We start from the raw sequence: 14,838 nt of genomic DNA, 5'->3' as shown, positions 1-14,838 counted from the left end.
GTCTTTGGATGGTGGTACTGGGTTTTGGATACAGGGTTTGATCCCTAAGGATGTGTCCCTTCTTGGCCATATCCTGCCAGTGCTCCTCACTTGTTCTGTTCCCCTAATGCTTTGATGACTGATGTGAACTGCCTTTAAAGGCTGTGCTGGGGCAACCCTGCTGTCAGAGGCACAAAGGGCTGTGCAGGACAACCTGTTACCCTGCACAGATCCCAGTGCTCCAGCAGAAATTCTCCACCCTCTGTTTTAAAAAATGGGGAAAAAACAGGTATAATGATAGGAAGGGACTGTAGTGGTAGGACAAGGGGTAATGGGTTAAAACTTAAACAGAGAAAGTTTAGATTGGATATAAGGAGGAAGTTCCTCACTGTGAGGGTGGTGAGGCACTGGAATGGGTTACCCAGGAAAGTTATGAAAGCTCCATCCCTGGCAGTGTTCAAGACAAGGTTGGACAGATCATTGGGTTACATGGTTTAGTGTGAGGTGTCCCTGCCCATAGCAGGGGGATTAGAACTAGATAATCTTAAGGTTCTTTCCAACCCTAACTATTTTATGGTTCCATGATAGGAAAGTAAATCTGTGGATGATGCAAATTTGTCCCTGTCCATGATGACAGATAAACCTGGGCCATCACCTGCATAACTTGTCTGATCTCTGCAGTGCTGGAGCTCAGGGAGGGTTTGGGTACAGACAGTTCTTGGGTGAAGGCATCCAGATATAAGTGAGGAGTAGTTGCTTCCCAAAGATCTCCTCAGCATATGGGCAGCAGCATGGAAATCACCATGGAGGGAGGTCTGCAGGACTTTGCTGGCCCTGCAGTGCCATCCAGCCCTGGGCTGGAGAGCAGCTCCCAGATCAAAGTGGGCATGAGAGTGTCTGCAGTGGGGTGTCAGCCTGGATGTGCTGAGTCTTTCCAGACTGATGCTGACTCCAGCTCTCCCGGGAAAACGCTTCCCTCTACTGTTTATGCTGCACAACTTCAACTGCCTGGAAACATCCCTCCCTGTTTGAGGGTAAAGTCAGGTTGGGACATCTCTAGCATTATCCTGACCTCTGAGGATGTGCTATGGAGGATTTAGCTTGGATTTAAACCAGGAAAGATGCAACCACGTGGAGGAAATGCTTTGGTCTGCAAATATTAACCTATATTGCTGCAAGGCATCCCTGAGGCCTTCTGGCCTTATTGTGGCTCTAGGAGACAGCACAGTTGGCAGGAGCTCCAGGGGGAAGCCCACCAAGGTCTGAGCATCCCCAGGGATGTGCCCTGTGCTGTGTGGGGCTGGGGAGGTGGGAGCATACATGTGCAGTGCTGTGAGATGGGTGATGGTGATGCCCAGCTAGTGCAGAGGATGTGGCATGCAGGGAGAGCATGGATTATGCCTGAAAATTGAAATGAGAAAGTATTGGTTTATAATTGGAAATCTTACTGAATAAATAGGACAAACTTTCTATAAAATGTTTGGTTTAATAAGAGGAAAAAAAAAAACCAACCCTGAATTGACCCATAGATGAGGACAGGTTGGCTGAAGCCTCAGGCTCTGAAAGCACTTGTACAGCTCTTTTGAGCCCTACACATGGGGCTGGTTTCTGAGAGCTGCTGTTGGGCTCTGTGACCAAGCAGTTGGGGAGCTGGGGGTGGTGTGAGGGGGTTGGAGACCCCACGATGGGGCTGGTGTCTCTGTGAGACTGGTGGAAACTGCCCTTCATGGCAGGCTGGGGCTTGATGCTAATCCATCTTCCTGGGCGCACAGCCCTCCATCTCCAGCAGCTCAGGCCAGCCATCGTATTTATTTGTTGTCTTGTTGTTTTTGATGTACTGAAGGGAAAAAAGAGAGGGTTGGTGGCACAGTGTGAGTTTGCAATGGGCAAAACTAGAAGCATGGGATAACACCAGTGGCCCCTGTCTTCTGCAGACGGGTAAGAGAAGTGCTATGAAAAGGACAGAAGCCTCCAGAGCTGGTGGCTGGGGAGACCCATGTACCTCTTCAAAGGGGCTCTTGTTCTTCAACCCTTTTGCTCCCAAGAAGACCCAGTTGTCCCTGAAGCCCAGCTTGCTCACGTAGCTGCTGCCCAGCTCAATAAAATGTGCCCGCACCTTGTCATTCATCCTGAAAGAGGGTAAGAAGGTGTTAGTGTGGTGTCAGGTGGGCATCCCCTCTGGGTTGCTGGCAGCAGCACCTCCTGCGCCCCCCGGCTGTGGGTTTCTGGGGAGCCATGTGTTGATCCTGAGGCCAAACTCACTTTGTGGCAGGGTCATCATAGCTTGCCGTCAGCACGATGGTGCCATGCTTGATCTCTTGGAGGAAAGTGTCCAGTTTGTTAATGTCTGGGAGAGAAGGGCATTAGGCAAAGAGAAAGGAATTTAGCAGCGACTGCTGCATGGCAGCTGGGGAACCTCCTCTGGGTCAATGGGAAATATCCTGACTGTGCTGGTGCTAGCCAGGATGTGGGGTCATGGGCTTGGGAAAGGACAGGCTCTGCACTCCTCATCTTGTGTTCCCACCAGGGCTCTCCTGCAGTGCTCAAGGCTTGTACTTTCCTCCTGTTGGAGCAACTGCAAGGCAGAATTTCCTCCTAAACTTTGCTCACTGTGAAATCCAGTTACTTAAATTTACTTTCCACAGCAAGAAATGAACCTGCTCACTGCAGAGCTGCCTGCCCTGCTATCATCCCTGTATTGCAGGATTTATTCCTCATCCTTCATCTACAGGATGCTCGAGTCCAATGCCCCATCTAGTGGCACAGGAGCTGACTGCCTTCTTCCCAGTGCCTCCCAACACGCATCTGACTTGCAAATTCAGCTTGAAGTCTATGATGTTGCTGTTTCTCCTTAAAACTCCAGAGTTATCAAGAGGAGGTTGCAAAACCAAAAAGCAGGAAGGGTGATTGGTTCTGGAGAAGGCTCAAAGGGTAAATCAAAATCACTATGGGGTGGGTTTAGCATGTGATTTTTGAGATGTTCTGCCAAAACTCTAGAGAGATATGGTAACAGCTTTGCACCAATGTTGGGATTTATAGCATCCTGCAAGCCAGTGACAGCCAGGCTGTGAGCAGGGGTTGTCTCTGCTCTGAGTGTCTTCTTGCCGGTAGAAAAGTTGTTTAAAGCTGGCAGGTGAAGGGACATGATCTTTGCTGCCACAAGGCTCTGCTCCATCTGCCTGGCTGGAGCAGGGAGCTACATCTCTCCTACCGTGTCCCAAGCCCCTTATTTACCCCCCTATGAAAAGCAGGGAAACAACCTGCTGCTCAGCAACCCCCAGCATTAGAAAACTGAGTTGAAAGTTGCAAAATCTCAAGAACAGTGTAACTACTTGATTTCAGAAAGTAGCCTCTCTCAGGTTTTAAGTGCCCTGGTGTATTCAGTTTAGTGGAATTACGTTTCTCAGGCTATTATCTGCATGTAAAAGAAGTGAGAAGCCAATCTTGGATGCAGGTGTATTATGACGACTCCAGCCTCAGGGACTGCTGAGCTTTCATTGCCCAAGCTGGCAATCCTGGTCAAAGTCCACTGACTTGATCATTAAATATACCACAGAGGAGCAGCCTGAATGGCCAGCACTGCTGGTGTGAGCCCTGGCTGGGAACCACAGAGCAGCAAAGTGACTGTGCTTACCTCCAGAGTACATGTCGAACGTGTCAGTCGTCAGGAGCTGCCCATTGGTCCCTGAAAGGTTAAAACTCAGAACAGAGCACAGTGGGATCATGCTGGGGTGGCTCCAGGCTTTACCTGGCCACCAGCTTGGGGTTCCTTCTGTAAAATGCTTTGCTCTTCCCTCAGTGTGTTACATTTGCTGTGAAGGCCAATATGTTGTTTGATAGAGTTCAAGTGCATGATGCAGGTGGGTTTGTTCCCATCTTGCTGGCACTGCTTGCAACCGTAACTGTGGCTGTGCACCCTGTGCAACACTGGACTGATGGACTTTTGCACTGGCTACAGTGCCTGGGGTCGGGACCCAGTGGTCAGTTTGCTCCTGGGGGAAGAAAGGATTTTGGTTATGGGGAGATGGGGGTTTAGTGTCCACACAACTCACCATTCACCAAAGCGATGTTCAAGCCTCTGCCAATGTTGTTTTTCACACTGCTCATGAGGCTGGAAGAGAAAGCAGAGAGGACCAGTAAGTACAGGGATGCCCTGGAGATGCTGGAGCCAGTAAAACTGAGGGGGCAAAGTGACTGTAGACAGCAAAACATACCCAGAAGTGTAGCAATGAAAGCTACTTCCTAATTTCTTTTTAAGCACAAATGCACTGTGATGGCCACTGATGTGCTTGGCAGAGGCCACTTGCCCTGTTCAAGTCCACCCATGGCTGCCCCGTCCCTGCCATGTGCTGCTTACACCATGTCATCGAAGCAGATGGAGGGTCCCACCACGTTTGCAGCGCCACTGATGATCTTGAAGGCAAAATGGTTCTGGGGGCAGCTCCTATGGTTCCCACACTTGTGCTGGGGCAGCTGCTTGCCTGTGAGGGAGGAGTGGAGCTGCAAGCCATGGTGTTTCCTCTATGGGGGGACATAAGCCATATCCCCAAGGGGCTGAGAAGGGCTGGCACTGTGGCACCGTGACCTACTAAGGTGGGGCAACACCTGGACCAGTTTTTTGCATGAAGGACGCTTGTCTTGGGGTTGGGACCAGCTTCTTTAAGGTTTATGGTGCTTGGGGGTGTGGGACAAGCTGGCTGGGGCACTGGGTGCTGCTTGGTGTTAGCAATGGGATGGCAGGGCTAATTCAATGGGTCTGGTGCTCATTCACGGCCAGCCCCTTAGGGATTTTCTGCCTGGAGCTTTCCCATTCTTGACTATGGTAGGGACCTGTGTCATGTCACCCAGATGGGCCCATGACCTGCTTCCTGATGTAGCCTGTAGCCCAGGGGTGTTTCTGCTGGGGCAGGGGGATCACATTAAGGTTTGTGTGCTTGCAGAGCCAGCCAAAGATACTGCTATTGTGTGCAATAGTGAAATTCCCCAGTGTTTGAGAGGTTGGGATTTTTGCCTTGGGAAAAGGGCTCTTGAGGGCAGTTACCACCCTTTACTATCACTCTCAGGCCTGGAGCAGTCTTGTGTGATGGAGATGCAGTCGAGAACAGTGATACTCACTGCTGGGCTTGTCCATGGCACCTGTGGGTACCAAGCAGGAGGGTTAGACATGGTGGGGAGCTGCTGGCTTTTCCACAAGCCAGGAGCAGCTGTTCAGGCACTGGGTCTCCAAAACTGCTCCCTGTGGCTGCAAGCACCACTTGAGCCACCCATCCCAGTGCATCTTCCTGCATCCTCCCTCCAGACCCAGTTGGAGACCTCCACTGCCTCACCAATCCAGCTCCTCAGGCTGATGGCTTTCCAGCTCTGATCGAAGTATGTCTGCAGGATGAACCATGTGCCCAGCAGTGTGAAGAACACGGACAAGTATCGAATCAGGCCTGCGAGGGGTGCAAGAGTAGGCAGGTGAGTGCAGCAGCATGGGTTGTGGACCAGAGGATCCCTCTGGCTTCTTGGGGACTTAGTCTGTGTATCCCCAGGTTGCCACACATAGAGTGACAGCCAGTGCTTGTGTGGTGTGGGAATGCAGCTAACACGCCTTCCTGCCTTCTCTAAAAGGACTCTGATCTCTTTATTAATATCTCTAGAGCATGTGGCAATGCTCAGGTAGATATTACCCTTCTACTGGGAGGCACTATTTATATTTCTCTCTGCATTAAAGTAAATCTGATAATTAGTCAGAATGGTATGTAAATCCAAATATTTCCTATGTTTCCAGCACTGAGAAGGCTGCTATCCCCCAATTAGTCACTAGCTACAGCCAAGCAGCTGCTAACACAAATGTGATTGACATTTAGCTTTAAAGCAGCACTCATCAGAGCAAAATGTTCCAGTCCTGCATGGAAAGAGAGTAGAAAAATACACTTCTAGTGCAGCTGAATGGCTCTTAAGCAACCAGGAACATCTCAATAGCCATCTCTTTCCAGCCACAGAGGGTTTCACTGGGAAAAACACAACAGCCTGAAATCTTCATGAAGCTGAAAAACCTGATGCATATACAAAGGCTCTTTCCCATGCTTCTAGCAGGGGAAGGTCAGGGTATATATGGGCTTGGAAGGTGTCATGTGAATGAGAAGGAGGTCTAAATAACTATAGAAAATTGGTCAGAGAAGAGTAAATCTGTCTCCCTCCTTACCTGCCAGCCGCATAGTGATGGTGAGAGAAAGCACAGCCAAAGGGGTAGCCAAAAGTCACAAGTTACCCTGAGGAAATAGAATGAAATCACATAAAGCATTCCTATAACCCACCAAAGCCAGGCAGGTGTTAGATGGGAAAAAAAGATAAATGTTATATTTAGTCACATTTGCAATAACTATGAGGTCACCAAAGATGTATAAATTCCTGTCAGTGCTTGGTCCCACCCTGATGTTGGTGTTCTGGCTCCTGTATGTTGGAGCAGTCTGCACTGATGCTACTTGCTTCATTTTTAAGCCTCTGAAATGTTTAGCATGACTCTGCTGCCCTGTGTGCTCCTGTTTCATGTCCTTTACTGGTAGTGTTGAGCTCAAGGAGCCTATCTCTGATTATGGTTTTGGTGTATTTCCTTCTGGGATGCTGCAAAGTAGGTTTCAAATATAAGGGGCTGCAAAATGTGATCTGAGGACCAAGTGTGATTTGGCTTTGCTCAGTCAGGGGAATCAGCTTGTCCCTCCAGAAAGGGAAGGGAAGAAGGACAGTGCTGGGCAGAGCAGCCAGGTTTGGGGATGCTTGACTTAGAACAGAAGTATTTCCACTTGTCCAACTCGTGCAGTGTCTTCACCCACACAGATGGGGAGTGGTTAGAATTTGGAGTGTGAGCTACTTCCTACCTGAGTGAGCATGTCTGTTCCCCCCACTTCTGCTGCCACCTCGATGTGTGTGACTGGCACCTCCTTAGTGCTGGGATTATTCTCCTACCTTTGAATTTCGAGACTGCAGCCTGATGAATGTTTGTCCTGGAAACTCCATTGGCGTCCTAAGGTAAACTGTCACATGTGAGATGTGTGCTCAGGGTTAAAGAGCCTCATGTTAATGAAAGGAGCCCTTCAGTGAGACTTGTCATAAAGAACTTGTAGAAGAGCTTTGCTGAGAGCTGCTTTTCCTGTTTGAAGGGTAAATAAGGAGCACTGGGTTGTAGCAGGGCTGGGCAGAAAGTTGATTTCAGGCTACTGCATCATGGGGAAGAACAGAAGAGCTTTGCTTCCTGCCCATCCCTGCTGTGGGTTACCTCCCAGGGCTTCTGCTCAGGAGAGCTGATGTGGCCCCTGATTCACCCAGCATTCCCTCTCAGCACCCTTGAGAAATGATCCCCTTTGGATTCCTCTGCACCCTGGGGGAAGCTGCAGCATTACCCTATGGGGGCTTTAAGCCTCAAAAAGCAAGATGACAACGATCTGCATTGCAGGAGGAAAGCTTTTCTGCTTGGTCTGAGACCCCAAAAGGGAATTTGCAGTGGGCCAGGGTGGCTGGTGCCAGGTCAGAATGACATCTCTGCAGGGATGTCTCCATTGTCTGGAGCCTGGCACTGCTCCCTGTGGGAACCCTCCACTGGGAGGCTGTGGCAAGGAGGAGCTGTCAAAGCCACTCCAGGAGGGAGCTAGCAGCTTCCTGTGGTGGAATGGCCTCTTGGTTTATCTGCCTTTTAAAGGAAGCCTTTAAAGGTATTTGTGTACTCTTGTGTATCACAGCAATGTGTTCTTGATAGTGTATCAGCTCAGCACACTTCCTTCCCAGGAGCACCTCACTTCACTGTAGCTATTCCACCAAGAAGGTGGCCATGAGCAGGGATCTCTCTGCAGGAGGTGGCACAGGATTCTCGATGCCCACAGCCCTTCCTCTCACCACCTTATCCTGGCCTATTCCAGCCCCTGGCATGGAATCCCAGAAATGGGTTTTAAACTGATGTTAGAGCTGGCATGAACAAGCCTGTTTCACTGAGCTGGTAGAAGAGCCACAGACCTGCAAATACACACTTGAAAGGTTTTGGAGGGCAAATGCTGCCGTGGCTGGATCTGAGCTCTTGCATTTTGCTCTTCAGCATGAAGTTTTGCTATTTTAATGCAATGAATCTCTCTCATGCCAGGGTCCCAGCCTGTTGCCTGATCTGATGATGGGTGTGATAGGTGCAGATGATCCCTAACATCCCCCTTGGTAAATTGCAGAGGCTTCAGAATTGGTATCGCTTTGCTTTTGGAGCTTCTGTAGCTCCCATTCCTCTCAAACTCGATGAGCAGAGCCTGGAGCTGGTGAGGGTTCGGACCTGGGCTGTGACTTGGACACCGTGAAAGGAGCAAAACTCCATTGGGTTTGCAAAACTGTCCCTGTTTGGTCCCCACTGCTGCAGGGGACACTGGCCTCACCAGGGCCTGTTGCACAGTGCTCTCTGCCAAACTTGTGTTTGCTTTATGCACATACTGATTTCATTGCAAAGGAAGAGAAATGGAAGACTAAACCTATAAACATGAGTGCTTTAGGGAAGTCATGTATTTATTTGGGCTTTTTATCTTCACCTTAATCCCAGGTAAAATTTACTGGGCGAAGTTCCAAGTTCCTGGAACCTGAATGCATTACAGGAGGGTAGCCTTGACCTGGGATTTCTATTATTCTCTTTTAATTGTTTGGATTGATTTTCTCTCTCTGCCCTCCCCCATCCAGGGCTGTGCTGGGAAAAAAGATGACTCTGCTTTGGCATATACAAGAGGGTAACATGAAGGAGAAGGGAAGGAACTGTGGTGGGTAATAGACAGTTACTTGTCTAATAAACCTAAACTCTATTTGCTTAAAAACTGTTCCAGGAACAAGAAGGTTCTCAGACAAATACTGATAAAGAGGTCTGTGGTGTTGTAAAGCAAAGGCTCCACCCTGAGCCTGCTTGGGATTAAAGTGCCACTTGGCAGCACTAAGTTATCACTGCAAGAAGAAACCCAGGCAGATCCCTGCCTTTGCAAGGAGGTTTTCGAGGATGCAGCAGGTGAATGTTCCTCTTTCTTCCCAGCACTGCAGGAAAACTTCATTTCTCTTCCTCAGAAACTTCTCCCTTTGTTGGGTTTGGGATATTTTTGCTGCTTTTCAGCCTCACACAACCCCTTTTCTCCCAGCGGGTCCCTGACCATGAATGAAACAGCATTTTGGTGTGATGTGGGGATGTGACTCTGAAGAGGGTCACTGCTAGGTGTCACCAGTCCCTACACCCAGTGAGTCACCCCTCCAAAAGTGAGGAGTTTCCTGCAGAAATGAAGGTAGGGATGCATAAGAGGAGTCATGTTGGGTGGGAGCACACCCATCCTGTGTCTGGGGATGGACAGAATGGAGGATGCTATAATGACATTTTTAGTCTCAAAAGGAGACAACCTGACTGAGTTTTGAGTTATGCAATGGAAGAGCGCTATTTGTTATAGGGCTTATAAATTCCTCAGCTCATAAAAGCTGTTGGCCAGCTGCTGCATCTGCCAAATGGCTGGAGCAGCCTCACAGTGAAACTGCCCCCAGTGCAAGTCAATAGTTAACTGCAGTGAGTTCCTGATCCTGAAACGGAAGACAAACAGGATGCATAGTGGTGGCAGGCAGGGCTGCTGAGTCCTGTCTAGGAGCAGGATTGCAGCCAAGGTGGGATGTAGCACTTGGAGGTGCTGCACACATCCACAATCACCACATTCTCTCTCTTGCTCTTTTTATTTGTCATTGGCGGCCACTAGTCTGGCTCTCTGAGTCCAAAGCTAAATCATTATGACACTGCCTCTGCAGCAATGTATGCCCAAGCAGTGGATCAAGAGCTGCAGCAGTGATGAGATGTTGGAGATTGCACCCCCTCTAGCATAGGAAAGCAGCCAGTAGCTTGGTGGGGATCCCTGTGCTGTAGATTACAGGTACCAAAATGGCTTGTGCCAAAACAGCAGGGCAAAAGGAGAGACACAAGTGTTCAGGGACAGCTGCAAGCTGTCTGCTGGGTAGAGGAGCTTCTTGGGGCTGAAAGAGAAAGTGTGGACCATGCTGTAGTCCCTCCACTGGGCAGCTATGGTGAAGGATTCTGGGTTTGGTGCTGATATGTGTGGAAGTACCCGAAATTAGGTTTTGGCAGCTAGCAAAGCCCTGGATGCCAGCACCCTGAGGGCTCCTGATCAGTGCATAGGAGGTGTCCTGGTAGTCAGAGCTGTGTATGTCCCCGGTTCAGCAGTAGCAGTCACTTTTCTCTTTCTTAGTAGCTGGTGCAGTGCTGTGTTTTTGACTTTCAGCCTGAGAACAGTGCTGATAACACCGATGGTTTTAGTTGCTGCTCAGTAATGTTTACTCTGACCAAGGACTTTCTGAGTCTCATGCTCTGCCAGGGACAAGGGGAAGCCGGGAGGAAGCAGAAACAGGACAACTGACTCAAACTAACCAAAGAGGTATTCCGTACCACATCACATCTTGTCCAGTATATAAAGTTACCCAGAAGGCCCAGATTGCCACTCGGGTCAGGCTGGGTATTGGTCAGCAGGTTGTGAGTGGTTGTATTCTCTTCCCTTGTTATTCCCATTATCATTATTACTATTGGTGGTAGCGGTAATGTTTTTTTGTTATATCTTAGTTACAGAACTGTTCTTGTCTCAACCTGGGGATGCTACATTCTTTTGATTTTCACCCCCATTACTCTGGGAGTAGGCGGGAGGAAGAAGCGGGGAGAGTGAGTGAGCGGCTGTGTGGTTCTGGGGTACCTGGTGGGCTTAAACCATGACAATTCCTTGTGGAGCCCAACATGGGGCACGAAGGGTTGAGATAATGACAGATCTGACCAGAGTGTGTCCAGCTGTATCTGTGATAAGCATTCCTTGTTTTGGATTAATAGTCACAATGCTGATTTATTGGCTCTCAAAGTTGTTGTTCTTGATCTCAGAGTTTCTGCATGTTGTACCTTACTTACAGCAGGTATTTGCTGTTTTAGTGTTTATTGGCTGGGGGACTTGGGCTAAGGTTCTTGTTTTGCTGTACTTTATGATAATGACTTATAATACAATAGAATCATTGATCATCAAACTGATCTGGCTTGCGTTCCCATTGTGGTCATCACCTCTATACTTTGGGTGGTATATAATAGAAGTGTTTAGCAATTACACATCTTTTTTTTCCCTCCTTGGGTGGTCAACCTATGAATGAGACATTCCCTTATATTCCCAGCTCCCCCACCAGACTATTTACAGCATCATTTGAGAGTTCTGAAGGTTTTGAGTGGCCTTTGAGTACCCTTGAGACCTGCCTGCTGATTGTGATGGGGATCACCATGTTGGCATGCATAAGAGTGTTTTAGCCACGACCATTTTGTCTGATCTCGAAAGCTAAGCAGAGTTGTGTTTGGGCTTGACAACGATATAGGAGGACCAAGAGATTTTCCCCAAGGCTGAACAGTCATGAGTGGCAGGGTGTATGGGAAACTATGGGCAAGTATCTAGGCCAGTGGGCCCCTCCAGTGCTTTGGAACTTCACCACTGAACAAGTGCAAAATCTGGAAAAACTAGTAAAACACTTAGATAAGGTGTGTTGTCATCCTGGTCATACCAGAGAGGGTCGCATCATGGCCACATGCTGGGACTTGGTCTATGCTTACAGAGCCCTGTTCAACACTATCCAGCACCTTCAAAGGGAAAAAATGTCTCTTGATCTGATGGGAAAGCAACAGACAACACAGCTACTCTAACTCCAAATACAGCAGCTATACCAACCTCAGTGACAAGTACAGTAGCTGCTCAAACCCCAAGCACAGCAGCTGCACCAACCCCGACAACAGATACTGCAGCCACTCCAACCACAGTGATAATCACTGCAGCTAAACCAAAGGACCAGTTTGTGCCAGTATTGGTTGCTCCTGTATGCAAGGGGAAAAGCAAACCAGAGGCACAAAAAGCAACCCATAGAGTGAAGAAAGATGAAGAACCAATGCACTTACTACATGGGACAGCATCTGAACAAGAGGTATTATTATGTGGATCAGGGGGAGAGGGTGCAGAGGTGACTTCTCAACCCCAGACCTGAATCAAGCTACAGAATATGCAAAAAGATTTTACCCCTCATCCAGGGGAGCACATCATCACCTCGTTGCTTCGATGCTGGGACAATGGGGCCAACGGTCACAAAATAGAAGGTAGGGAAGCTAAGCAGCTGGGATCACTTGCTAGGGAAGGGGGAATTGACAAAGCAATTGCAAAAGAGAAATGGTCCCTCAGCCTTTGGAAGTGGCTCTTGGCAGCTGTGAAAGAAAGGTTTCCATACAAGAAGGACGTTATGAGTTATTCAGCCAAATGGGCCACAATAGAGAAAGGCATCCAGTGTCTGAGGGAATCAGTCATTGCAGAGATGATCTATTGTAGGCCGGATGCTGGGAAAAACTGTCCCATGAGTTCAAACAATTGAGAGATGATCTACCTGATCTATCCAGCTCCCCATGTGTACCAACCCACATCTCAGCTATTAACAAAAGGCATCCTACTCCTAGAGAGAGAAGATATAGGATGTACATGCCACAGGCCACCCTATGGTTTTACCTGCTGGATCATGGAGAAGACATGAGAAAGTGGGATGGAAAAACTACCTCAGGTCTGGAGGAATGGGTGCATGAACTGAAGAGAACAAAGGTCAAGGACGATCATCCCATGAAAGCTGCAGCTTCAGTTTCTGGTAAGCAGATTCCCACATGGAGTGGAAGACCTGATTTTACTCCAGCTCCTGTGACAGAGAAGTCTTATCCTTTTCTACAAAACGTAAGTGACCAATATTGTGATCACTATTAGAGGGGCCCTGCCTCCAGCCAGGTGGAGGTAAGGGACAATTGAATTTACTGGACTGTGTGGATCAGATGGACTGACACATCAGTCCCACAGAAATATAAGGCTCTAGTAGATACCAGTGCACACTGTATCCTGATGCCATCAAACTGTCAAGGGGTGGAACCCATTTATGTTTCTGGAGTGACAGAAGGATCCTAAGAGTTGACTGTATTGGAGGATGAAGTCAGCCTGACTGGGATGAAGTGACAAAAGCACCCCATTGTGACTGATCCAGAGGCTCCATGCTTCCTTGGCATAGACTACCTCAGGAGAGGGTACTTTAAATACCCAAAAGGGTACAGATGGTCTTTTGGTGTTGTTGCTTTGGAGAGAGAAGAAATGAAGCAGCTGTCCACCTTCCCTGGTCTCTCCTAGTATCTTCCTGTTTTGGGGTTGCTGAAGGTTGAAGAACAACAAGTGCCAATCACGACCACAACAGTGCAGTGGTGGCAATATCTCACCAACCGAGACTCTCTGCTTCCCATCCATAATCTGATCTGTAGACTGGAGAGCCAAGAAGTGATCAGCAGGGCCTGCTCACACTTTAACTGCCTCATATGGCCAGTGTGAAAGTCCAACAGAGAGTGGAGACTAACAGTAGACTATCGTGGCCAGAACGAAGTCACACCACCATTGAGTGCTGCTGTACGGGAGATGCTAGAACTTCAATATGAACTACAGTCAAAGGCACAAGCACATCATGCCCACTATATAAACTGGGGGCAGTTACCTAGAAGGGCTAGATCACTGCTCCAGTCAAGCTGCATATTGGTTGGCAGGTGGTGAGCAGTTGTATTTTCTCCCCTTGTTATTTCCCTTATCATTATTATTATTGGTGGCAGCAGCAGTGGTTTGTGTTATACCTTAGTTACTGGACTGCTCTTATCTCAACCCATGGGAGTTACATTTCTTCAATTCTCCTCCCCATCCCTCCAGGAATTGGGGGAGGAAGAAGCTGGGGGAGTCAGCAACAGCTGCTTGTTTCTGAGTTACTGGCTGGGCTTAAACCGTGACAGCATGCTAGAGCATGATTCAGCTCTCCAGCTTATTCATCTGCTTTCCCTCTGTGCAGCCAAGCCCTGGGTGCTTTGAGTGTGAAGAAGTTGTGGGGAGACACAGTTGCTTTTTTTTTTATCATGTCAGAGAGGGTTTTCTGCTGACCAGTGATTGCTGCTTTCTACCAGAAAGCACTTGGTACCTTGTGTCTTCCTATCTTTTCATCTAGTCTGCTTTCTCAGACCTCCACCTCACTCAATACTGGTGCTGTATGGGCAGCAAGACCTGGCCTCTAACAAGGTTTATCAGCAGTGCAAGAAAAAACAGACAATATCCTGAACAGCAGATTGGCCTTAGAGAAGTTTCACACTTTGCATTGTGAACACCCTGCAAACTCATCCATACCCATGATGGGTAAAGAGCTTTGACATGGACCACACATCATGCAGCTGATTCCACCACATATCCCGTAATGGGTGGGAACACAGATTAACTCTTGTTATTAACACAGGTAGTTCATTAATTCTGTCTCTGAAACCAGCACAACTGCACCTCACAAAGAATGCCAGTGCCTGGGGCTTCCCCTTCACCTCTATGTTATGAGAAGGAGGAACATCTCCACCCTTCTCTGTGCAACCCCCCACCTGTCAGCAAGTCAGAAGTGCAGCAGAAAGGCATCGTTTCAGTCATGCTCTAGAACCCCCATCTGCCCATCAGGGAAGGGCAAGCCTACATACCGCTCAGCGTCCCGGGAGTGCCGTCCCTCTCTGCGGGCTGTGTGTGCTGGGACATCCTGGGGAGCTGGGACACTACGTGCTCGGTGCTGTGGCTGCCCAGCCCAGCCCAGCCTGGCCAGGCCCTCAGTGACTCATGGCACCTCCCTTGTCTCATTGCCTGCCACAGGGCTGGGCACCCAGCGTGCCGTCCCACAGCCGGCAGTGCCATAGGAGGGGAAATAGAAAGTGATTCCTGCAGCCGTAAGCTCACACGTGTCCTTTCCAAGTTTTATTCGCTTTGGCACTTTCTATATTGC

General features: G+C 48.8%; 2 protein-coding genes across 2 annotated transcripts in view; one reads left to right on the top strand and one right to left on the bottom strand.

Annotated features, from left to right (window-relative positions):
* CFAP20DC (CFAP20 domain containing) overlaps positions 1-14,838 on the top strand; it is a 261,784-nt gene that overhangs the window by 181,293 nt on the left and 65,653 nt on the right.
* Positions 1,483-14,657, bottom strand: FAM3D (FAM3 metabolism regulating signaling molecule D). The gene is made up of 10 exons (XM_034066041.1): positions 14,543-14,657; positions 6,170-6,236; positions 5,307-5,414; positions 5,095-5,115; positions 4,337-4,460; positions 4,032-4,090; positions 3,614-3,664; positions 2,242-2,326; positions 1,982-2,108; positions 1,483-1,816 (listed from the first exon to the last, which is right to left on the bottom strand). The coding sequence occupies exons 2-10, from the start codon at positions 6,180-6,182 to the stop codon at positions 1,727-1,729; spliced, it is 678 nt and encodes a 225-aa protein (XP_033921932.1). The 5' UTR covers positions 6,183-6,236; positions 14,543-14,657; the 3' UTR covers positions 1,483-1,726.

Source organism: Melopsittacus undulatus, chromosome 9 (genome assembly GCF_012275295.1).
Source record: "Melopsittacus undulatus isolate bMelUnd1 chromosome 9, bMelUnd1.mat.Z, whole genome shotgun sequence".
Classification (NCBI taxonomy): domain Eukaryota; kingdom Metazoa; phylum Chordata; class Aves; order Psittaciformes; family Psittaculidae; genus Melopsittacus; species Melopsittacus undulatus.
This window is presented reverse-complemented; position numbering and strand designations above follow the sequence as displayed.

Bases quoted from the DNA above. Each gene is read 5' to 3' on its own strand.
- FAM3D (XM_034066041.1), bottom strand. The intron at 2,327-3,613 runs GTAAGCACAGTC...CTTCTCTCCCAG, and splicing joins GTTCGACATGTACTCTGGAG to ACATTAACAAACTGGACACT. The intron at 2,109-2,241 runs GTGAGTTTGGCC...ACCCTCTTTCAG, and splicing joins TATGATGACCCTGCCACAAA to GATGAATGACAAGGTGCGGG.